The sequence below is a fragment of the Plecotus auritus genome, assembly GCF_963455305.1.
Source record: "Plecotus auritus genome assembly, chromosome: 4".
NCBI classification, from domain to species: domain Eukaryota; kingdom Metazoa; phylum Chordata; class Mammalia; order Chiroptera; family Vespertilionidae; genus Plecotus; species Plecotus auritus.
This window is the reverse complement of record NC_137775.1, coordinates 178,771,342-178,795,442: the sequence shown is the minus strand read 5'-3', so window position 1 is coordinate 178,795,442 and position 24,101 is coordinate 178,771,342. Positions and strand designations below refer to the sequence as shown.

General features: G+C 42.7%; 2 protein-coding genes across 2 annotated transcripts in view; one reads left to right on the top strand and one right to left on the bottom strand.

The window, feature by feature from the left end:
• IGF2BP3 (insulin like growth factor 2 mRNA binding protein 3) overlaps window positions 1–3,162 on the top strand; it is a gene marked incomplete at its 5' end in the record, with an annotated part of 103,260 nt that extends 100,098 nt beyond the window's left edge. Inside the window, 2 exons of the mRNA XM_080663386.1 lie at window positions 521–634; window positions 1,423–3,162. Of these exons, the coding sequence (XP_080519512.1) occupies window positions 521–634; window positions 1,423–1,521 (213 nt within the window). The 3' untranslated portion in view covers window positions 1,522–3,162. The remainder of the gene's footprint in view (window positions 1–520; window positions 635–1,422) is intronic.
• Window positions 3,163–4,127: 965 nt separating this feature from the next.
• On the bottom strand, window positions 4,128–16,371 carry MALSU1 (mitochondrial assembly of ribosomal large subunit 1). The gene is made up of 4 exons (XM_080664547.1): window positions 16,070–16,371; window positions 14,507–14,685; window positions 5,363–5,444; window positions 4,128–4,331 (listed from the first exon to the last, which is right to left on the bottom strand). Exons 1-4 carry the CDS (start codon window positions 16,341–16,343, stop codon window positions 4,144–4,146), a joined length of 723 nt encoding a protein of 240 aa, XP_080520673.1. The 5' UTR covers window positions 16,344–16,371; the 3' UTR covers window positions 4,128–4,143.
• Between the last annotated feature and the right edge of the window lie 7,730 nt (window positions 16,372–24,101).

Below are 24,101 nucleotides of genomic sequence, written 5' to 3'. Positions count from 1 at the left end.
GTGTTGGTGTCAGCTACTGGTGAAAGTAATGCCTCTCTTTCAGACCACTTTGTGTGAGAAAACTCATTTATAAGGGGCATTTAGCATTTTTCTGTTTACATAACAGCTTTTAATTTTTATTGCACAATGACATGAGAAGAAAAATTTTAATTTCATCTTTTATAACTTGTAACTCTAACTGAAAAAAAAATGTTTCCCAGATTTAATACATGTAACTAAGTCATTTTCAAAGCTATTTACAATTTAGAAGTGATTGAGAGCGTACACTTTGGAAGCAGACTCTGAGGGTTTGAATTTGGTTCTGTCATTCACTTGTGTGACTTTGGGCAAGTCAGTTTCTTTCCTTAAGCCTTGGTTTTCATCATCTCGCAATGGGGACAGTATTACTAACCGGACAGAATCATTAGTGGATTGGGTGAAATTTGTAAAGCCATAGTTAGTGTTTGGCATAGTAAGTGCTCAGGAAATGGTAACAAAAGACAAAACAAAACTTAACATGATTTGTATTTATCTTTTTCAGGTGAATGAGCTCCAGAATTTATCTAGTGCAGAAGTTGTTGTCCCTCGTGACCAGACGCCTGATGAGAATGATCAAGTGGTGGTCAAAATAACTGGTCACTTCTATGCTTGCCAGGCAAGTGGGTTCTGATGTGATAAGCAAGCTCTAATGCTTTTTTCCCAAATGGAAGCAATTTTCCTGTAGGTACCAAACACTTAAAAATTTTTTTAAATGGATTTATGTTTTCATATGAGTTGGTTTAATTCCAGGTGGTACAGAATTCGGGATAGAAAAAAGACTAAGAACACACTCTGACCGGACTCTAGGCTGGGTCTACTTTGACCTCACAGCTAAGTTAAAAATGGCTGAGTGAGAAGAACTAAAGAGATGAGTCACTGCATTATTACTATTAACAAAAGTTTTTTCTTAAAAGTACCACAGGCTCCAAAACAACACTTCGTTCTAGCTTACAGGTGGCAACAGACGTTATGACAGGGAATTCAGATGTTAAAACAAATGGAATTGCCTCAGGCCCAAGGACTGGCTCACTTTCGCCAGATTTCTTGATTCCACTAATGGCCAGGAAGCACTTTGATCCTAAGTTTCTTCTATTTATGCTTTTCCTTGAATGCCTTATCTTCCTCGTTCATCTTCTTGCCACCCTCACAGCTGGACATGGCCCCTTCCCCAGACCCTTCCCCAGAAACAGCTCTGTGTCCTATGCCTCCAGGTGGGCCCATTGATTCTCTTGCCAAACACTTAATTCCTTTTAGCAGGTGACTTCAGAGACTACTAGCAAACTAATTAGTATGGATAATTAATCTTCAAATAAACTTCTGTTTGAAGTTTTTGAAATGGAAAAGTAATCCAACTTCGAGTAATCTTTGATCAGGTGGAAATTTCAAAACTCTCTCCTTCTGTAGGTTGCCCAGAGGAAAATTCAGGAAATTCTGACTCAGGTAAAGCAGCACCAACAGCAGAGAGCTCTGCAAAGTGGACCACCGCAGTCAAGACGGAAGTAAAGGCTCAGGAAACAGCCCACCACAGAGGCAGATGCCAAACCAAAGACAGATTGCTTAACCAACAGACGGGCGGCTGACCCCCCATCCAGAATCACATGCACAAGTTTTTACCTAGCCAGTTGTTTCTGAGGACCAGGCAACGTTCGAACTCCTGTCTCTGTGAGAATGTATACTTTATGCTCTCTGAAATGTGTGACACCCAGCTTTAAAAAGAAACAAATAAGGGGGAGGGAGGAAAAGAGGAGCTCTGCACTTCCCTTTTGTTGTATTTTCAGTGTAAAACTTTTCTAATTTTTCTTAATGTTCCCATTTATGCAAGAAATTGGCTTAGTGATGCACTCACTAAATTCATCAAATAAAAATAGACTGCTCCTAAGTGAGAATATAATTATTATAGGAACTTAAATGTTAAGGTATCAACATAGAAAAACTTGTTTTATTTTTATCTAACACTAACATGAATAACCTAAGGGAAGTGCTGAATGGTGTTGGCAGGGGTATTAAATGTGCATTTTTACTCAACTACCTCAGGTATTCAGTAATGCAATGAAAGCAAATTTTGTGGGTTTTTTTGAAAATTTTATATACTTTATAAAGATAAAAGTCCAACTGTTTTTTAAAAATAAAATTTAATTAGCTAACAGGCAAATAACTGAAAAAAATTTTTTTACTTCTGACTGGTGACAGTCAAGCTGGAAAATTAATTTCAGGTTTTTGAGGCTTTTTGACAGTTTTTAGTTGGAAAATCCAATAAATGTCCAGTGACATGGAGCAGTGCCTATATTTGGAGAGCAGCAATACCATTTATTTTTTGTTTGTGGTAGGGAAAGTTTTTGATGGTACTAACAGAGCAAAGTGGTCACAGGAAGTTTTGGAATGGCTAGTTTAAATGGCTTCAGTGTTTTTTGTTTGGCTAAGTGATTGAGTGCTAATTGCTTTGTGCTTCTGACTATCACTACCTAATGGAGACGTGCAGCCCCTGTGGACTTGAAACTGATTGGCAAAAGCAAGCCCCAGCTTGTCTTACAGGATGCTTAGTTTGCCAATCCGCCTCAGAGCAGTTGGTTTACCCTTTGAGCAGACCCCAGAAGAGTTGCTTGCGAAGACCAATGGGGCAGTCAGATAGTGTGAGTGTTTGAAGGCCATAAAAAGCTATATCTGCATGTGCCAGGCACTGCCATGAGCCTCACTAAGCTGTTTTGAAGATTTTTAAACAATGATAAAAAGGAAAGGCCACCTGAAATATTACATTAAATACAGCAGGATTTCTGTATTCTGTGCAACCAGTTATTGTAAGAAAACAATTTTTGGAATATAATTTGAATGACTGTGATAACCTTTGACCTGAACTCATTTGCCCATTCTGTAACTTGATGGCAAAGCCCAGTATGTACAATTATGTGGGTGTGGGTGGTCTCCAAGGCCACAGTGCTCTCAGAATTGTGTTGCTTTTTGTTCATAAAAGGATCACAGTCATCACACTACATGGATCTGAAGGACATATATAACAACCCTTAAAAAATCATTTTGCCTCATTTGTATTTCAAAATGAATTTCTACAGACTAGGTAAGTTCTTCTGATGATCAGTGTATCAGACATTTTGGAAATGACTTGAAATGTTTTCCTAAATGTTTTCCGAAAACCAGTTTATTTTGTAGTGTTAGCCAAAAAGTGCCCTTTTTGTCACTGAATTCATCTAGCATTCATAATCCCCCCCCCCCCCCCCAGCAAATTGTTTAAAAAAATAATCATGGACTGGCTTTCGGGTTGGTTTTTAGGTGAGATGTGCTTATGGCCAGAACTCTTCCTCAGTATTTGATTTTGCCAATATTTGATGAGTTGTTTTTTAAAAAATACAAATAGGTGCTGCATTTATATCTGCTGGTTTAAATTCTGTCATATTTCACTTCTAGCCTTTTATTTAGTGTGGCAAATCATGTGTTACTTTGAATTAAGCGTTGGTAATGGAGTATCTGGTAATAGCTAGAAAATAACTCTGAGTTTGCACTCACCGCATATGGATCATTCCTCATTTGTAATGTGCCCAAATGCAGCTTCATTTTCCAGACACCTTGATGCAGAATAAAGTTTTTCATCATGAGGTGCAGCATGATGTGTAGTATGTTTTTATTTTTGATTTTTCAAATAAGTATGAATGTAAGTTATAAATTTAAACAGGTTTTTAGTAATCCTGAAGTCATTCTCAAGTTAAGCACCAATATCTATTAGTTATTTCCTTTATTCCATGGTACTTAATGTGAACCTTGATAATACTGTTTGCATATGAACTGGAATTATAGGGCTAGTTATGTGTTTTTGCTTTATTTTTTAAAATGTTGTCTATTCCACTCTACATAGTAATACTTACACTTAAGCAAAAAGTTCAATTGAAACATGGGACCAGTGATAACTCCAGGAAACCCTCCTGGGATCTCAGGAACAAAGACGACATTAAAACTGCAGTTGAAGCTCCTTTACCTGCAATCTCCACATCCTGGTGTCCGTTAGCATGATGCCCAGTCAGATAAGACTTGTTTTTGACAATAACTTACCCAATTAGGTGGGGGTTAGGAGCTATATTTTTGAGAAGTGACTCAGTCTGAAATGAGTAAACCAGTATTTTATTCACATTTGAACTCCATTGGAGTCAGGGATGACGGGTCATCTTCTATTCCAAGAATGAAGTCTTCAGGTAATGTCTCAGGTGCTATCTGAGCTAACTGGTCATCATAAGAACGCAGGGTCCATAACTTCTCTAGTTCATACATTTCTCTGGTCTCCGGAAGCATCAAATGAATCACCATGCTGCCTATCAAGGACAGGTAAGAGTTACAAAGAAGCAGCACTTCGTTTGCTGTTATGCTTTAATAGTTTATTACTCACAGTATAACTCTAGGAACTCACTAGTTCTCAAAGTGTGGACCACCGAAGAGCACTGTCTGAAAACTTGTTAGAAAACTGTGGGCCCCATCCAGTTAAATACCACCGAAATGCTGGTGTGTTTTTGTCTCAGTGCACCACACAGGATGTACATGATGCCAATATATACAAGTTAATTGTATCCAAGTGACTAGCCAGTCAGCTTTCTCGAGAAAGAATTCTCCAAATGTTAAGTGACAAAGCTGAGAAACCCTGACTTGTAGCCTTGCCAAAAAAAGTGTCTTCCACCAGAGCAAAAGCGACCTGCTTCCTGCCCATCATAAATGATGTAAATACCGTAATATCAGGTTCCTCTCTTAGAACTGTGTGTACAGGCCCCATGTTGCTCTATAGAAGCTGGGGCTTAGGGAACCTGCTCCAAAAGTGCTGCTGTTGGCTACTGCTATTATGAGTAATAGCCTTGAGTCTTTTACCAATACCCAGAAACTGGCCAGCTGACCTGTTAGCTTATAAGTAAGATAAAATCTCAGGCTCCTCACAGTTCTTGACAGTTATTGTTTTTCCCTTTGAAGTAAGTACCTTATGGGGAAATACTTTGAGACTGTGTATATATTAATACCCAGATTTGTTAGGTCTTTTCAAATTCCAGTCCTAAGTCTGGAGTGCCCTTCACCTCAGCCAAGTTATTTAAGGCCAAGGTGGTTATGTATACCCCAAGCCTTCTAGTACCACTAAGGGATCTCTCCCATCTCTACCATGTTACCCATCCTGTTCTCTATCATCTTTCTGACCTCTTTGACTCATTACATACATACCAGGTTAGGTGAGCATTTCACATGTGAATAAGATCACCTGGGTTACAATGAAAACATTTTGAAAATTTTATATGGAAAAATACTCAGCAATTTGATCTCAATCCTTCTGCAACTGAAAATAGTTCAATGCGTCAAAATAACTTACCAAAGTCCACACAAAGCCAGTCATCAGTGTCCTTCCCTTCAATTTTCACATGAGGCTCATTTTTACTTTTTAGGAATTTGTACTGAAAAAAGGAGAGATCATATATTAAAGGGAGAAGGGGTGGGGGAAATCTTTCCTCTTACTGAGGTTCTGGTGGTATTTTTTCTTGGTCTTAATTTGGAACCTAGCTTACTCATTCCTATTTGCCCCATAATTAATAACTTAGGAAAATTAGTTCCCCCCTAAATCCTTCCCAATTTCTATACCTCTCTAACTGAATACTCCTGCCCCAAACCCTTCTGATAGGGCCACCCTACACATTTACCACAGTGCCTCTGGTGCACAGAGTCATAAACTCAATCAATATATGGTCCTCACCTACATCATCCATTCTGTCCATCCTAGCTTCCCTTCATTCTCAGGGGAGGCAATGTTAATGGGACTTTCATCATCCCACATCTATTCCCAACAGATATATTAATGTCACAAAGAAGGACATTAATGATAAAAGGGGCAACTAACCAAGATGACAGAACAACTATAAACCTATGTATCAAAAGTCAGAGCTCCTAAACACATAAAACACTGATAGGATTGAAGAAATAAATAGATGGCAATGTAATATAGGAGACTCACTACCCCATTTTCAATAATGGACAGAACAACCAGACAAAAGATCAATGAAAAAAAAACACTACAAAATCATCGGACTTAATGACATTAAATAAGAACACTGCACCCAACAACAGCAGAATACATATTCTTTTTAAAAGCACATGAAACGTTTTCCAGGATAGATCATGTAAGGCCACAAAACAACTCTTAATAAATTTTAAAACTGATTTTTAAAGACAGGGAAGAGAGAGGGACAGAAACATTATCAATCTGCTACAACCTGCTCACCCCTCTGCTGGGGATCGAGCCTGCAACCTGGGCATATGCCCTGACCAGGAATCAAACCCTCTGGTTCATGGATGGATGCTTAACCATTGAGTCACACCCACCTTGCAAGTCTTAATTAAAAAAAAAAACACAAAAAACTGTATAAAGTATATTTTCTGGTCACAATGAAAAACTAGAAATCAGAATAAAAACTAAAAATATGCACAAATATGTAGAAATTAGCACTTTAAGAAACCAATTGCTTAGAGAACAAATCACAAGGGAAATGAGAAAATACGTTGAGACAAATTAACACATAACATTCCAAAACTTACAGGATGCAATGAAACACTGTCAAGATGGAAATTTATAGCTATAAATGCTTATAGGAGAAAAGTCCCCAAATCAAAAACTTAAACTTACAAAAACTAGGAAATGAAAAACAAAGCTAGCAGAAAGAAGGAAACAATGATCAGCAAGAATAAAATGAAACCAAGATTTGTTTTTTAAAAAGATCAATAAAATTGGCAAATCTTTAGGTGGATTAACAGAAATAAATAGAAGACCCAAATAACTAAAATCGGAAACAATTCAGGGGACATTACTATCAATTTTAGAGAAGGAAGACTACTATGAATGATTGCACACCAACAAATTATATAACCTCCAAGAAACGAATACATTCCTAGAAACAAAACCTACCAAGATTGAATTATGAAGAAATAGAAAGTCTGAATAGACCTATTCAATAACAGAAACAGGACTGAATCAGTAATCAAAAAACTTTTAAAAATCATTATTGTTGAAAGTGTTACAGATGTCCCTCCCCCCCCCCATTTACCCCTTATAGCCTGCACCCACCCCCTGCCCTAGGCCTTCACCACACCCATGTCTGTGTCCATGGGTTATGCCTATATGCATATAAATTCTTTGGTTAATCTCTTCCCACTCACCCACCACCCCCTTCCCTCTGAGATTCAATAGTCTGTTCCATGCTTCTATGTCTCTGGATCTATTTTATCAGCTTATGAACAAAGGGGGAAAAAAAACCAAAAACCTCCCAACAAAGAAAAGCCCTGGACCAGAAAGCTTCACTGGTGAGTTCTGCCAACTATTTTTTAAAAAGCCAACACCAATTCTTCTCAAACACTTCCAACAAAATTTAAGAAAAGGGAACACTCAATGAGATTAGCATTACCATGACATCAAAGCTAGACAAAGACTATTAGAAAACTATAGGTCAGAATCCTTGATGAACAATAGGCAAAAATCCTTAGCAAAATACCAGCAAACCAATTCAATAACATATTGAAAAATATATACACAACCAAGTAGGATTACTCCTGGAATGTAAAGATGGTTCCACATGAAAATGAATGTAATAAACCACTGAAGTAAAATGAGGGACAAAACCACAGGACCATCACAGATTTATGCCAAAAAAAAGCACTTGACAAAATTCAGCATCCTTTCATGATACATACAACAAGAAACTATCTCATGATAATAAAAGCCCACAGCTATTGTCATACTCAATGGCGAAAGACTACATTTTTTCCCTAAGATTAGAAACAAGACAAGAATGTCCACTTTCACTCCTATTCAACACAGTATTGGTATTCTAGCCAGACGATTAGAGCAAGAAAAAATAAAGCAAGGTAACCAAATTAGAAAGGAAGAAATAAAGTTATCTCTATTTTCAGACACATGATCTTATATGTAGAAAACCTTAAAGAAGCAAGAAAAAGAGAACCATTAGAATTAGTAAATGAATTCAGCAACATTGTAGGAAACAAAATCACAAAAATCAGTTGCGTTTCTATACACTAACAATGAGAAACCTGAAAAAAGAAAATTCCACTTACACTAGAATCAAAAGAATAAATACTTAGAAACAAATTTAACCATAAAAGCCAAAGACTCATACACTGAAAATTACAAAATGTTGCTAAAAGAAATTAAAGACACCAATTAAGTGGAAAGACCCTGATTTCATATATTGAAAGACTTAAAATGGTTAAGAAAGAATGAAAGAGCAAGAAAGAAAACAGTTGGAGGTCTCAAACTTCCTGATTTCAAAACTTACTACATGCCCTGGCCAGGTAGCTCAACTGGTTGGAGGGCTATCCCCATACGCTAAGGTTGCAGGTACGATCCTGGGTTAGGGCACATACAGGAAGAACCAATGAATGCATAAATAAGTGGAACAACGAATTGATATTTCTGTCTCTGAAGTCAATAATGAAATAAAAAACCAGCATCAAGGTAGCCATATAGAACAATGGAGTAAGACAGAGAACCCTTATGTCCAATGATTTTTAACCAGGGTTTCAAATCTCTTCAATGGGGAAAGAACAGTTTTTTGTGTGTGTTTTTGTTGTTGTTAATCCACACCAGATGATATTTTTTACATAGATTTTTTTTTTAGAATGGAAGGGTAGGGAGAGTGACAGAGCGAAGCATCAATATCAGAGAGAGAAACTTTGATGTGAGAAAGACACATTGATTGGTTGCCTCCCGCACTCGGGGATTGAATCTGCAACCCAGGTACCTGCCCTTGACTGGGAATTGAACACATGTGACCCTTTGGTGCATGGGCCGATGCTCTAACCACTGAACACACTGGCCAGGGTAGGGAAAGGGCAGTTTTTTTCAACAAATGGTGCTGGTAAAACTAGATATCTACATGCAAGTGAATGAAGTTGGATCCCTACCTTACACCTTGTACAAAAATCACCTCAAAATGGATCAAAGACCTAAATATAAGACCTAAAACTATACAATTCTTAGAAGAAAACACAATGGAAAAGCTTTGTGACATTGGATCTGGCAACGATTTGGATATGACACCACAGGCAACAACAACAAAAATAGATAAACTGGACTTTACCAAAATTAAAAACTTTTGTGCATTAAAGGACACTATCAACAGGGTAAAAAGGCAACCTACAGAATGGGAGAAAATAATGCAAATCTTATTTGATATGAGATTAATATCCAGAATATAGAGAGAACTTCCTACACTTCCCAACTGAATTAAAACATGGGCACATGACTTGAACAGGCATTTCTCTAAAGACATACATAGGACAATAAGCACATGAAAAGATGTTCAACACTAATCTTTATGCAAATCAAAACCACAATAAGGTACCATTTCACATCCATTAGGATTACTATTATTTACAAGCCAGAAAATAAGTATTGGCAAAGATGTGGAGAAACTGAAACCCTTGTGAACTGCTGGTGGGAATGTAAAGTGGTGTAGCCACTATGGAAAAGAGTTTACTGGTTCCTCAAAAAATTAAAAATAGAATTACCATGATCTGGCAATTTTACTTTTGATATTAAAAGCAGGGACATGATGGAGTCAAGATGGTAGAGTAGATAAATCCTGAACTCCCATGAACAAATCAAATTAAATTATAGAACCATCATACTGAGAACCACCTGAGGACTAGCTGAACAGAATTCCTGTAACTAAGGATATAAAGCAGCAGCCACATCAAGATAGAGAGGAGAGGCAGAGGCATGGTGCGGGCAGGTCCCACACCCACAGTGTGGCAATTAATAAATGGGAGGATCTCAGGTTGCCCCTGAGATGAGAGAGGGGTCCAAGCCTCACATAGAACTCCCCAGCCTGGGGCAACTATGATGGTAAGAGGAGTCCCATAACATCTGGCTTCGAACACCAGCAGGGATTACGTCTGAGAGAGTCAAAGGACAGCGGGAGACCACGACACTGTTCTTAGAGTTCATGCACAAACTCACTTGCTCTAAGCTCCAGTGCAGACACAGCACCTGGGTCATTTGGGGAGGCATTATATTGACTAACTTTACAGTGAGGGCTGGAGAGGCAGGGATCATGGAAACTCTCAGGGACAAAAGACCTGGCAGGTGCCACTGTTCCTTTGTTGAGTTCTCCTCCCACTTAATTGGCAAAATCTGTCTCTCTCCATTCACCTGGCCCTGGCATTTCCCTGAGATCCTGCCCCACCCAACCTGCTCTCCTGGCTGGACTCTCTTCCACAGTCTCCAGACCCTCCACACAAGCAGCTAGCCTCAATGTGCACTGCAATCTCTCCCAAACACCCTCGAGCTCAGCTGTATATAATCGCTCACTTTACACTATAATCTGTCCCAAATATCCCTAAGCTCAGCACAAGTTGTGGCTGCCTCGCCTTGCACTGCAGTGTCTCCCCAAAACCCGTAAGCCTAGCACAAGTGGCAACCAACCACCTTGGCTTGTGTTGTATTCCTACCAGGTGGCCACAAGCCTGGCACAAGTGGTGGCTGGCTTTGGCTCACATTACACCCTCTCCCAAGAGGCTCCAGACCCTACACAGCCAGTGCTGGCCTCAGCTGGTACCAGAGTGCCACTAAAACAACTCCTGCTCCACAGGATCAGCCCCACACAACCGTGTGCCCCACTACCTCCAGAGCTAGTGCACCCAATGGACAGTTTCAGACCACAAAGCACCACCCAACCACTTCCACAAGCAACACACTCAAGGGGTGAACTCAGCAGACATCAGAGCCCTGCTAAATTAAGTCCTGCTCTGTGGCATGAGCCCCTGCACAGCTGATCTTCCACAGTGGTCAGTAGTACATGGTTGCACAGTCCTTATAGCCAATTGGCCTGGGGGTAAATCCCTCCCACTGACATGTCAACAGCAATCAAGGCTCAACTAGAAGAGGAGGGTATACACAGCCCACATTGGGAGTAGGGGGGGTGCGTATTTTGAGGGCACATCTTGGGTGATCAGGGAGGCTGTGCCACTGGATCCTACAAAAAAACCTACTATTTAAGGCTACTCTACCAAGCCCGGGAGATGCAGCAGCTCCACCTAATACACAGAAACAAACACAGGGAGGCTGCCAAAATGAGGAGACAAAGAAATATGACCCAAATGAAAGAAGAGAACTAAACTCCAGAAAAAAAACTAAACAAAATGGGAACAATCTACTAGATGCAGAGTTCAAAACACTGGTTATAAGGATGCTTAATGAACTTAATGAGAATTTACTTCAACAGCATTAAAAAGGACATGGACAATGGCATACTTCACAGAGCTAGAACAAATACTCCAAAAATTTATATGGAACCATAAAAGAACCTGAATAACTGCAGTAATCTCGAGAAAGAAGAATGAAATGGGAGGAATCACAATACCAGATATCTAACTATACTGCAAAGCCATTATAACCAAAACAGCCTGGTATTGGCACAAGAACAGGCATATAGACCAAAGAATCAGAACAGAGACCCCAGAAATTGACCCACACCATTACAGTCAATTAATATTTGACAAAGGAGGCAAGAACATACAATGGATTAAAGACAGTCTCTTCAACAAATGGTGCTGGGAAAACTGGACAGACACACGCAAAAAGATGAAACTAGACCACCCACTTATACCATACACAAGAATAAACTCAAGGTGGATGAAAGACTTAAATGTAAGGCATGAAACCATAAAAATCTTAAAGGAGAACGTAGGAAGTAAAATCTCAGACATCTCATGTAGCAATATGTTTATGGATACATATCCTAGGGCCGTGGTCGGCAAACTGTGGCTCGGGAGCCACATGCAGCTCTTTGGCCCCTTGAGTGTGGCTCTTCCACAAAATACCATGGCCTGGCCGAGTCTATTTTGAAGAAGTGGTGTTAAAAGAAGTTTAAGTTTAGCCCTAACCGGTTTGGCTCAGTGGATAGAGCGTCGGCCTGCGGACTGAAGGGTTCCCGGGTTTGATTCCGGTCAAGGGTATGTACCTTGGTTGCAGGCACATCCCCAGTAGGGGGTGTGCAGGAGGCGGCTGACCGATGTCTCTCTCTCATCGATGTTTCTGACTCTATCCCTCTCCCTTCCTCTCTGTAAAAAATCAATAAAATATATTTTAAAAAAAGAAAAAAAAAGTTTAAGTTTAAAAAATTTGGCTCTCAAAAGAAATTTCAATCGTTGTACTGTTGATATTTGGCTCTGTTAACTAATGAGTTTGCCGACCACTGTCCTAGGGCAAAGGAAACTAAGGAGAAAATAAACAAATGGGACATCAAAATAAAAGCTTCTGCTCAAAATAAACCACCATCAAAATGAAAAGGAAATCCTACTGTATGGGAGAATATATTTGCCATTGATACATTTGCTAAGGGGTTAATAACCAAAATATATAAAGTACTCATATAACTCAACAAAAGGAAGACAAACAATCCAATTTAAAAATGGACAGAAGACCTGAACAGACATTTCTCCAAAGAGGACATACAAATGGCCAAGAGATATATGAAAAACCACTCAAAGTCACATATCATCAAAGAAATGCAAATTAAAACCACAATGAGATAGCACCTCACACCTGTCAGAATGGCTATCATAAAGAAATCAACAAACAATAAGTGCTGGCAAGGATGTGGAGAAAATGTAATGCAGACTAGGCAGGGGAGAGCAGTTGGGGGTGACGGGGCTGGCAGGGGAGGGCAGTTGGGGGGACTGGGCCTGCAGGGGAGGGCAGTTGGGGGGACTGGGCCTGCAGGGGAGGGCAGTTGGGGGGGACTGGGCCTGCAGGGGAGGGCAGTTGGGGGTTACCGGGCCGCCAGGGGAGATTGGGCCGGCAGGGGAGCAGTTAGGCATCGATCAGGCTGGCAGAAGAGTGGTTAAGGGGTGATCAGGCTGGCAGGCAGGCGAGCGGTTGGGAGCCAGCAGTCCTGGATTGTGAGAGGGATGTCAGACTGCCAGTTGGGACATCCCCCAAGAGGTCCCAGATTGGAGAGGGTGCAGGCTGGGCTGAGGGACACCAACCCCCCTTCCCCAGTGCACGAATTTCATGCATAGGACCTCTAGTATAGTCAATAATATTGTAATAATTATGTATGGTGCCAGAAGGGTGCTAGACTTATCATGGTAATCATTACTTAAGATATATAAATGTTTAATCACTATATTATATACCTGAAACTTATATATTATATATCAACTATAATTAAAAAATAAATTTTTTAAAAAGCTGGGACATGAACAGGTATTTCTACACTCATGTTTATAGCAGCATTATTCATAATAGCCCAAAGGGGGAAGCAACCCAAATGTCCATCACTGGATGAACAGATAAAATCTGGTTGTACATACAATAAAATATGACACATGCTACAACATGGATGAACCTTGAAAACATCATGCTAAGTGGTATAAGCCAGCCACAAAAAACACAAACAAAAAAACAAGTTGGGTATTATTCCACTCATATGAGGTGCTTAGAGTAGTCAAATTTATAGAGACAAAGCGGAATGGTGGTTGCAGGGGGCTGGGGGAAGGGAGAATGGGAAGTTATTGTTTAATGTGTACAGGCACCAAGGCTCTGTTTTCCAAGGCCCCCTTCTTATTTTACCACCCTTCTCTAGGCAATCCCAGCTATTCTTTTGTTCTTAACTGTCCAATTTTCAACAAGGTCAGAGAGGTATGTTTCCCTGTAAAGTGTCAGAATCAGATAAAGGCTGCCAAGTACATTTTCTTCCTCATTCTGATTTATAGTCAGTACAGCTGGAAAATGAACTGCCTTCCCTTTCTTCAACTGTGAATTCAGAGGGTAAGGACTAAATCTTCTTCATTTTACCTTCCCAATACCCAGGACAGTACTCGGGAACACAGGACATGCTCAAACATTTGAGTTAACTGTAGGTCAGCACTGTCCTTCCTATAGAACCTTTTGCAATTATAGAAATGTTTTATTGTACTATCCAACATGGTAGCCATTAGTCACATGTGGCTACTGAGCACCTAAAACTTGGCCTAGTACAAATGAAGAACTGAATTTTAAATTTTAATTTATAATTAGATAGCCACATGTGCCTAATGGCTACCATATCAGACAGTGCTGCTCTAGAAATCCCTCTGGGTTATACTGTCTCTCGTCTGTCTCAGGTTATTTTTTAGTATTTTTTAAAAGACAAGAATTAGAAATACCCTGATTCACGAGGGTTGGATATTTGTCCCCATAATTTCCTTTTTTAAAAAAATCTTTACTGTTGAAAGTATTACATAGGTCCTCCTTTTCCCCCCATTAACCCTCTTCCAGCCTGCGCCTGTCCCTCCCCCATAATTTTCACTATCAAAGCACATAAAACACTCATGCAAATTCTGAAAATGTGGGCTTCTATAATCTCATTGGCAGATTTACTTTTCTCGTGTTTCTCCTCGGCCTAACGAACTGACACTGTTTCATTCAGTGCAGGGCTCCAAAGGGAAAAGAAAGAAAGCATCCTACCATTTTCACGATGTAGTAGGCCATGGCATGTAAGTGTCGGGTGGAAGTTCCACTACCAATCACAAAGTAATCTGTGTATTTCATTTCTGGAGGAACCTGGATCACACAAATGTCTCTTGCATTTTCTTGCCTCAGGAGCGAAACCAACATATCAATGTCAAACTTGGAACCTGTATGATCTGAAATGCACAAAGTTTTGCTCGTGTCAGGTGGCTCAGGTGGAGTCAAATACGGGATGCGCCCAGAGCCACAGGCATCCCCGCAGGCACTGAGGTCTAAAATGTTTTCAAAGACGGCAGGGCCCAGGCCCCGGACTCGGAACGCGGGCAGGGGTTTCATACAGCGTGGCTCTGCTTTTGCAGGAAGGGTGCTCAGGTCACACGGAGCCACCACACATCCTTTGCTATTACGTGTGCAAACAGAACCACACACCAGCCACAAAGGCCTTTCAGTTACTAGTACTAGAGGAAACGAGCAATAAACCTCAGACACAACTGGTGTGGAAAGAAAGGAAAACAGCACACGTTGGGGAGGTGGTGACAGCCTGGGGCATAGCAAACTGAATACCACACATAAAGGGTCACGGAACTAAAATCGTGAGCTGGAAGGGCTCTTGTTATCTGGTCCACAACCTTCATCTGAGATGAAGAAACTCCGGCCTCACAGAGTAAGTGTGTGGCCTCAAATCAAACAAGGAGAGAGCTGAACATTTTAAAACAACTCTTATTTTGAACCCTCAAGTTTTTCTTATAAAGCCACTTGGGTTATCTAACAACTGTTCTCTGTGAAAATCTCGCTCTCTTTTTTTTTTTTTCCTGCAGAGATTTAGATATTCTGTTCTTTACCTTGGAGCATTAGAGCCTGTAAATTTACGAACTCCCTTATGTTCCACAACGGACTGCCGAGGACCCGCGGCTAGCTCACCAACACCTCCCCCTACCAGGGGTGGGCAAACTTTTTGACTCGAGGGCCACAATGGGTTCTTAAACTGGACCGGAGGGCCGGAACAAAAGCATGGATGGAGTGTTTGTGTGAACTAATATAAATTCAAAGTAAAGGAGCGGAGGGGAGAGCAAGGTAACCGGATAGAACAGCCGGATCCGGCCCGCGGGCCGTAGTTTGCCCACGGCTGCCTAGCCACTAGCCTTTCGCAGATGTGCTCCACTGCCACCTCTCAAGTTTCTAAAAACCTCCCGTGGGTAGAGGGCCTTCATTAGCCCGTCTCCCACCAGCGCTTCTTACACCCTAGGCCAGCCCCTGGCTCCTCCTCAGGATCTCACGCCCCAACACTAGCGGACGAGGCCATGTCTCCGGACCCTAGGAAGAGTGTGAAAGGGGGCGAGGGGCTGAGGTTGTGATGCCAAGGACACCTGGGGTGTGGAGTCGTCCCTGCGCCTCAGTTTCTCCACTGTGAAATGGCAAAGTTGGCGCCACCAGCCCTGCAAGTCCCTTCCAACTCTGGATCCGTGGGAGTGTGTGACTCCAAGGGTTCCTCAGCGACTCCTCAGCCGGGACCCGCTTCCCGCTGCCGCAGGGGGCCGCCTCCCTCCCCCACGCCCGTACCTGCGGCGTCTGACTCCCGGCGCCCCTCGCCGGCTGCCTCCTCCACGCCGGCTGCCCACTCGGTCCGCTCCTCCAGGCCGGGCCCGCCGTGCAGGCCGCGCGCACGGTCGGGGGTCAGGCAGACCCGGCCGAGCGCTGGTCCCGCAGGAAGCCGCCCCGGGGCCGGCAACCGCAGCCGGGCCCCAGCGCCCGCCACCGGCCCCGCTCTCGGGGAAAGGGCCCTGAGGCCCAGCAGCGTCCAAACCCGCCGAGCCGCGCACCCTCCGGGCCCCATCGCGGTCGCCGCGCGTCGACTCACGGGGCGGGGCTTAAGGGAGCCCCAGCAGTTTCTGCGGCCTCCGATTGGCTATGTCAATGCGGCGCGGCCTGGGTATTTGACGTCAAGAGCGCGGGCGGGGCCAGAGCCCGAAGGCGGGGCGGTGGGCGGAGTCGGGGGGAAATGGCAGCGGCCGGGATGAACTGACTCGGAGGACTAGTAATTGCCCACCCTGCTGTGCCCTAGGGACGCGCAACGCCGTCCTTGCCTTCTGACTGTAAACCTCATGAAGGCAGGAATTTTTATTTTAACTGTCCTCTCCACGGCGCCTAAAACAGCTGGTAGTGAATGAACAGATGTTGCTGCTGTTGATTAGACCGGAATTAGGACATATAATTTTACACTCATCGCTCATTACCAAAAATCATCAAGATTTCCTTGCAAATTGGAAATCCCCTGAGGAAAGTCTGTATCCTGGACTGGGCTGGGGTGGGAGGCAGAGATGTAAAGGACCATTTGGAAAACGTTTTTAGTAGGTCAGCCGTTTAGGTATGTACACTCTCCATATGGACTTTTTATGCCAATGGATTGCACTGTGGGGTCCACCTCTGTGAGCATAAGGAATGCCGAGGTGCGGTTACAGTATTAAATCATGGGATTTGAGAGTTGAGAGATCCTGGGAGGAAAAGTGACTTTCCTGTGGCAATACTGGAACCAGATGCTGTTTCTGAACTCTAGGCCTGGTGACTTCTGAGAGGAAGAGGCCAGTAGAAAGGGACAAATATTCCAAATGCCTGGAACAGTGCCAAGCACATAGTAGGTTCCCCAAATGCTTGATACATTATTTAATTTCTTTTGAAGGAATAACTCCAAGCACTAATTTAGGGGAAACTAAAAACTACAGAAAACTAATATAAGCACCTGTGGGTACTACCCCCAAATATTTACAATTGCTTCAAATTATTTTTGAAAATGTGGAAGAAAAAAGGAGTTCTAAGGAAAGCAACCTCACAGGGTGATCTGATCATAAATTCTTAACTGGGCAGGTCATGGTGGGTAGTCACACCCGGTGCCTGTAACTTCTTTGGTGGAAGGTTTTAAGCCAGCTCTGCCCATTGTTCTTGTGCATCAATGAAATACCAGAAGTAATTCCTGACTTGAACCACACTGGGGATTTTGCTTCCTTCTTTTTGCTCCCATTGTTCTCTTTAGGGTTCTGAAATAACATGGTTATGATCAAGTTAAGATCCAAATGGTTCTCTTGAGACACATTGCAAAAATGTATAGCAGCAACAGCTATGATGACACATCCTAATGGGCAAATCAGAGACACCTCCCTGCCTCCACTTTCTTTCTCCTGAAAAGTTCAGGCTCTAGGCTGCATAGGCAAACATTCCACAAAACGTGCTTTCAGCGTCCCGAAGAACCCACACGAAGGCCTTTCCCTTGTTGAAGATATAAATGACTTGAACTCTGCTTTGCTTTTGCTTTCACACTGGGTCTTCTCCCCTCTGCTAGGTGACCACAGCAAGAATGGTTTCTCTGATCCCAAAACACCAACAGAAAGAATATACGCACCCCTACGTTCATAGAAGTTTATCCATTTACCAGATCTGGAAACAGCCCAAGGGCCCATCAGTAGATGAGTGGATAAAAAAGTTGAAGTACATTTACACGATGGAATACTAAGCAACTGCCAAAAAGAAGAAAATCTTACCTTTTGTGAAAGCATGAATGGTCCTAGAGATTATTATGCTAAATGAAATAAGCCAGTCAAAGAAAGGCATACACTATATGATTTCGCTTATATGTGGAATCTAATGAACACAATGAACTGATGAACAAAATAGAACCAGAGGCATGGATACATGAAACAGACTGACAGCTGTCAGAAGAGAGAAAGTGTAGGGAGGGGACAGAATGAGAGAAGGTGAAGAGAGAAGCCAAAGAACATATATGCATAGCCCATGGACACAGATAACAGTGTGGTGAAGGCCAGAGGGGGACAGGACGGGGGCTGGGTGGAGGTGGGCAAATGTGGGGGGTCGGGGAGAGGGGGGGTGGGGGAAATATCTGTAATAGTGCCAACAACAATAATAATAATAATAATAATAATAATAATAATAGCCCTGGCCAGTGTGGGGGCATGCAGGAAGCAGCTGATCACTGTTGTGCTCTCAGATTGATGTTTCTCTCTCTCTCCCTCTCTCTTTAAAAAAATCAATTTATGTATATACTAGTGCCCCAGTGCACAGATTCGTACACATTAAAAGGAAATTAATTAGAAGGTGGCTGGAGGGGCGGGACTGGGCAAGACAGCCGCACATGCCCTGGAGCCAACCTCCTGCGGTCTCTCCACAGCTGGCCGCACCTGGGGCAGCGCCGGGGCTCGAAAGGCATCTGTGGAGTGAGCAGGGTCCCTCCAGCAGGTGGGGTCCCTCAGCCTGGCCTGCGGGGATTGGGCCAAAACTGGCTCTCTGACATCCCCCGAGGGGTCCCAGATTGCGAGAGGGCAGTTCTCGGGTGATGCACCCCGGAATTAGGCTCCCTTCTCTCTGGTTCCAGGGTGCGTCACCTGAGAACCGCCGCTGCCAAGTCACCACAGCTCAGCAGTCCTGCATTGAGCATCTGCCCCCTGGTGGTCATTGCATGCCATAGCAGCCGGTCGGATGGTCGCTTAGCCATATATATATAGACTAGAGGCCTGATGCATGAAATTCATGCAAGAGTAGGCCTTCCTTCCCCTGGTTGCTGGCACTGGCTTCCCTCTAGCACCTGGGACCCGGGCTTCCCTCGCAGCCTCAGCTTCGTCCAGTACAATTAGCATATTACCCTTTTGTTATAATAGCTATGCCAACTTTTGCTAGTAGAGCATAGAAGAACAGGCAGAGCCAGATCTGGGTGATAAACTGTACTTCCAACTATGAATTTAGGGTACAGTCCTCCCGACATCACTGTAAGGAAATTGGGGAATATCCTCCCCATTTTGCACAAGTATTAGAACTCAAAGAGACTTTAGAGTTCTTCCAGTCTAGTTTCCCTCTTCTCCTTTCCTCCATTTTATAGATGAGGAGATTCCAGTGCTTAAAGGGAAGATGGCTGGCTTAAGTCCTAACTACCTCCTCGACTCAATTCCAAAAACAAAAATTTTAAACTATCCACAGCCACAAAATCTTTCTGCCACATTCTCATTAGCAGTTAATCTTTTTTAATATAAAAAATATACTAAAGGAATTTATTCTAATAAACACCTTAAAATTAAGGACTCACTAAGCTAAAGTCTTAATATTTAATTTTCATCATTAAAACCTGTTCAATGCAATTTACAGTGAGAGCTGCATTGTAAATTTGAGAGAAATTTTGTTTAGTGAGGTGACATGATGATATCTATGGGAAAATTATACAGGGAATTAAAATTGGTTAAATACTAAAATACCATTAAGGCACCCAAATTCTCCCAAAGCCTATGGAAGCTCTCCAAAGCAAATTTTATTCCAGAATTTCAAGGACAAAAGGGATGGCGGTTCAGTTACAAATAGCAGAGGAATTGCTTCTGCAGATGAGGCTGAGGTCAGTGGGGTTGGCCAGGATGGGGCTGCAGGCCAGAGGTTGGTGCTGTCACTGCACTAACATCTGGAACCCAAGCTCCAAGCAGAGTCCTTTTCTCTTGTTCATTGGTTGTGTCCTCTCCAGACCAGAGCCTGGGCCATCCTGGTGCTCAGTCAAGGATGGTTGAAGGATGAAAATCAGTCTGCAAGAGGTGAGTCCCAGGAACTGACCTCTGAATTTTTAGGGTACCAGTTCCAGCAGCTGTGAGACCATTGTTTAAAAAAAATTCTTAAAGGATGTTTCCCCAACCAGGAGCCCCATCAGAAGGTAGTCACCCCTGGATGACTATCTTTTCATCTATTGCGAGTGTCTCCTGCACGTCCCGCATGGTTCAGGGTTCAGGTTCAGGGTTCGGGCTCTGGAGGAGGCCGCATGCAAATGAGAGACTAGAAAATATTAATTTGGGAATATTGGGGGCCAGGCAGGAGCCCAACTCAAGGGGAAGGACTCCAGCCCGCTCTGGCCTTGCTATCCCTTTTATTAAGACTATGGGATACACCCATAGCCCTTAGGCAGGCAATTCCAATAATAGCCAATCAGCAAGGATTTACATAAAACTAAAAGGTAGCTTTAGCTACCATTGTCTCAACCAAACAGTGGGTGGTTGGTTCTGACCTTTCAGAGCTTCAAGGTTGACCAGCCTTCCGGGTTCCTTGTCCACACCTCTCTGCTAGTGAAGACAATGGGTGGCTTCCAACAATCTATCCTTAGCTTGCCACTAACTTTTGGAATTATTATACATTCCGGATGCAATGAATGAATTGAGAGTACTGCCTCTAGCCCTGCCAGTGTGGCCCAGTGGTTGAACTATGAATCAGGAGGTCTCCTCTGTTTGATTCCCGGTTGGGGCACAGACCTGGGTTGCGGGCTCAATCCCTAATGAGGGGCATGCAGGAGGCAGCCAATCAATAATTATCTCTCATCATTGAGGTTTCTATCTCTCCTTTCCTCTCCCTTCCTCTCTGAAACCAATAAAAATATATTTTAAAAAAGAGGCCACTAAGTATGATTACTTAATGGTCTATTTGTAGACTTTAAAAGAAAAGAGAGAGTGCCGAAACCGGTTTGGCTCAGTGGATGGAGCGTCGGCCTGTGGACTGAAGGGTCCCAGGTTCGATTACGGTCGGGGGCATGTACCTTGGTTGCGGGCACGTCCCCAGTGGGAGGTGTGCAGGAGGTAGCTGATCGATGTTTCTCTCTCATCGATGTTTCTAGCTCTCTATCCCTCTCCCTTCTTCTCTGTAAAATATCAATAAAATATATTTTAAAAAAAAGAAAAGAGAGAGAGAGAGAGAGAGAGAGGGAGAACTGCCTCTACACTGTTAAACAATTGAAAATTCAATGAGGGCAACTAATGTTATGAGTGAGTCAGAAGTGTTTAAAATGCAGACATTTATAAAAAGTCCTAAGAATAAGAAATTCCCAGAATAATTTATTACCTACACATTTCAATTTTCATGGGAAGTTCTACTTCTCAGCAAACATTAATCATCACTCCCCCATTTTATAGATAGCCATTCAGCAGAAGTTAAATGAGTAGTTGCCAAGGTCACATAGAGAATATGAATCTAAATAATTCATGATTTCAGCCCTAACTGGTTTGGCTCAATGGATAGGGCATCGGCCTGCGGACTGGGGGGTCCCGGGTTCGATTCTGGTCAAGGGCATGTACCTTGGTTGCAGGCACGTCCCCGGTGGGGGGTGTGCAGGAGGCAGCTGATCGATGTTTCTAACTCTCTATCCCTCTCCCTTCCTCTCTGTAAAAAATCAATAAAATATATATTTAAAAATAAATAAATAAATAAAAATAAATAATTCATGATTTCAGCTCTCTCTTCCGCTATTTGTTAGATTGAAATGTTGGGGGGCTCCATGAGGATTTCATCAAGCCTCTGACTTTCTTCCTTGGTTACGGACTGCATATTTGCTGCTCTCTGCTACCCTCTGTTGATAGAAGGAAAGTTTGGATCTCAAGACCATAGTTCTCAAAATTAGGTGTTGGGAGCAGCATTATCAGCATCACCCACCGGGAACTGTGAGAAATCCAAATTATGGGTTCACCCCTGAACACTGAATTAGGAACTCTGGGGGTGGGGCTCAGGAGTCTGTGTTTTAACCTCCAAGTGATTCTGCTGCAACTTGATAATACTTTTCTGTGTAGGCACTAATGTCCTGGCCTCCTAATCGTCATAAAAATGACAAAGCATCTTTCCACTGCTTCTGTCCTCAGGCCTCACATAGTGGTATATACCACTGCTGTATACAGAGGCCTTTCATGCCCATTCATTCTCTCAGAGGAGTCTGTCGCAGCCCTGTGAAATAAGCAAAGGGGGGACCACATATCCATTTTACAGATGAGGAGACCAAGGCTCAAGAAAGGTCAAATAACTTGTCCAGGTTACTCACCTTTAAGTGGCAGGGCCGGACTTGAATCCAAGTCTTCTGTCTTTACATCCAGGTCAAAGATTTCTTCAATTAATCCATGACAGGGTTTCTAACGTTTTGGCCAGATCATATGGGGTGCTTTGTTGTGGGGTGCTGTCCTGTAGTTTGTAGGATGTTTAGCAGCATTCCTAGCCTCTACCAACTAGATGTCAGCAGCACCTCACCCTGGTAGTGACAACCAAAAATGCCTCCTAATATTATCAATGACTCCCAAGGGGCAGAGTAACCCATGGCTGAGAACAGAGACCTGCAGCCACACATAAATGGGGAGAAATATCACAATTCATGTTCTGCAATTTCTTTATACTTTGGAGATGGTTTCAGAACAAATAGCTTAATTTTTGGCATCTAGGCCATCTATGAAGTGAATGCACAAGACTAAATGTTGATCTCCACCAGCTCCTTGTAGAATTCTTCACCATTCCTTAAGAAAATTAACAATAATTCCATAAGATCATCTGGCACCCAGTATGCATGCACTTAAATTTCCCTTAGTGGCCCAAGAATATATTTCATAGCCTTTTGATTCTCCACGGTGGCTCCGATCCAGACTCCTAAGCTGCTTTCAGTTGCTGTGTCTCTCTAGTCCAGGGGTGGGCAAACTTTTTGACTCGAGGGCCACAATGGGTTCTTAAACTGGACCGGAGGGCCGGAACAAAAGCATGGATGGAGTGTTTGTGTGAACTAATATAAATTCAAAGTAAAGGAGCGGAGGGGAGAGCAAGAGAACCGGATAGAATAGCCGGATCCGGCCCACGGGCCGTAGTTTGCCCAAGGCTGCTCTAGTCTCTTCTGGTCTAGAACAGGGGTCAACAAATGGTGGCTGAGGGGCATATCTGACTTCCCACCTGCTTTTTAAAAAAATATATATTTTTATTGATTTCAGAGAGGAAGGAAGAGGGAGAGAGAGATAGAAACATCAGTGATGAGAGAGAATCATTGATCGGCTGCCTCCTGCAAGCCCCCCACTGAGGATCGAGCCCACAACCCAGGCACGTGCCCTTGACCGGAATCGAACCTGGGACCTTTCAGTTCGCAGGCCGACGCTCTATCCACTGAGCCAAACCGGCTAGGGCCCAGCTGCTTTTGTAAGATGGCATTTGCTGGAACTTGTTTATCATTTATGTATGTGGTAGCAGAGTTGAGTAGTTGCGACAGAAGCTGTATGACACACAAAACCTACAATATTTACTATCTGGCCTTTTACAGAAGAAGTTTGCTGATCTAGGATTTAGAACTAGCCTCTCGCCTTCATTTTTTAAAAAAATATATTTTATTGATTTTTTAGAGAGGAAGGGAGAGGAATAGAGAGTTAGAAACATCAATGAGAGAGAAACATTGATCAGCTGCCTCCTGCACACCCCTCACAGGGGATGTGCCCACAACCAAGGTACATGCCCTTGACCGAAATCGAACCTGGGACTTTTCAGTCTGCAGGCCGATGCTCTATCCACTGAGCCAAACCGGCTAGGGCTCGCCTTCATTTTTAATATACTACTGTTTCAGGAGTCCAGAACAATTGTTTTTGGAAAACCTCTTCTTTTAGATTGGCCTGATTATATACACTTACATATTAAATGTATTGACATTTCGAACACTGTGAAATTTTAAATATATATTTAAAAGTATAAAATGCTTATGAAATTCTCTTGCTCCATGGGGCCACATTAAACAACTTTCTATGTGTCAAAATTATAAATGAAATCAAAAGGCAAACAACAA

Coding starts and splice junctions, on each gene's coding strand:
- MALSU1 (XM_080664547.1), bottom strand. CDS start 16,343: ATGGGGCCCGGAGGGTGCGCGGCTCGGCGGGTTTGGACGCTGCTGGGC. Junction 5,445..14,506: donor CCTACTACATCGTGAAAATG/GTAGGATGCTTT, acceptor TCCTTTTTTCAG/TACAAATTCCTAAAAAGTAA. Junction 4,332..5,362: donor CTGGCTTTGTGTGGACTTTG/GTAAGTTATTTT, acceptor TGTCCTTGATAG/GCAGCATGGTGATTCATTTG.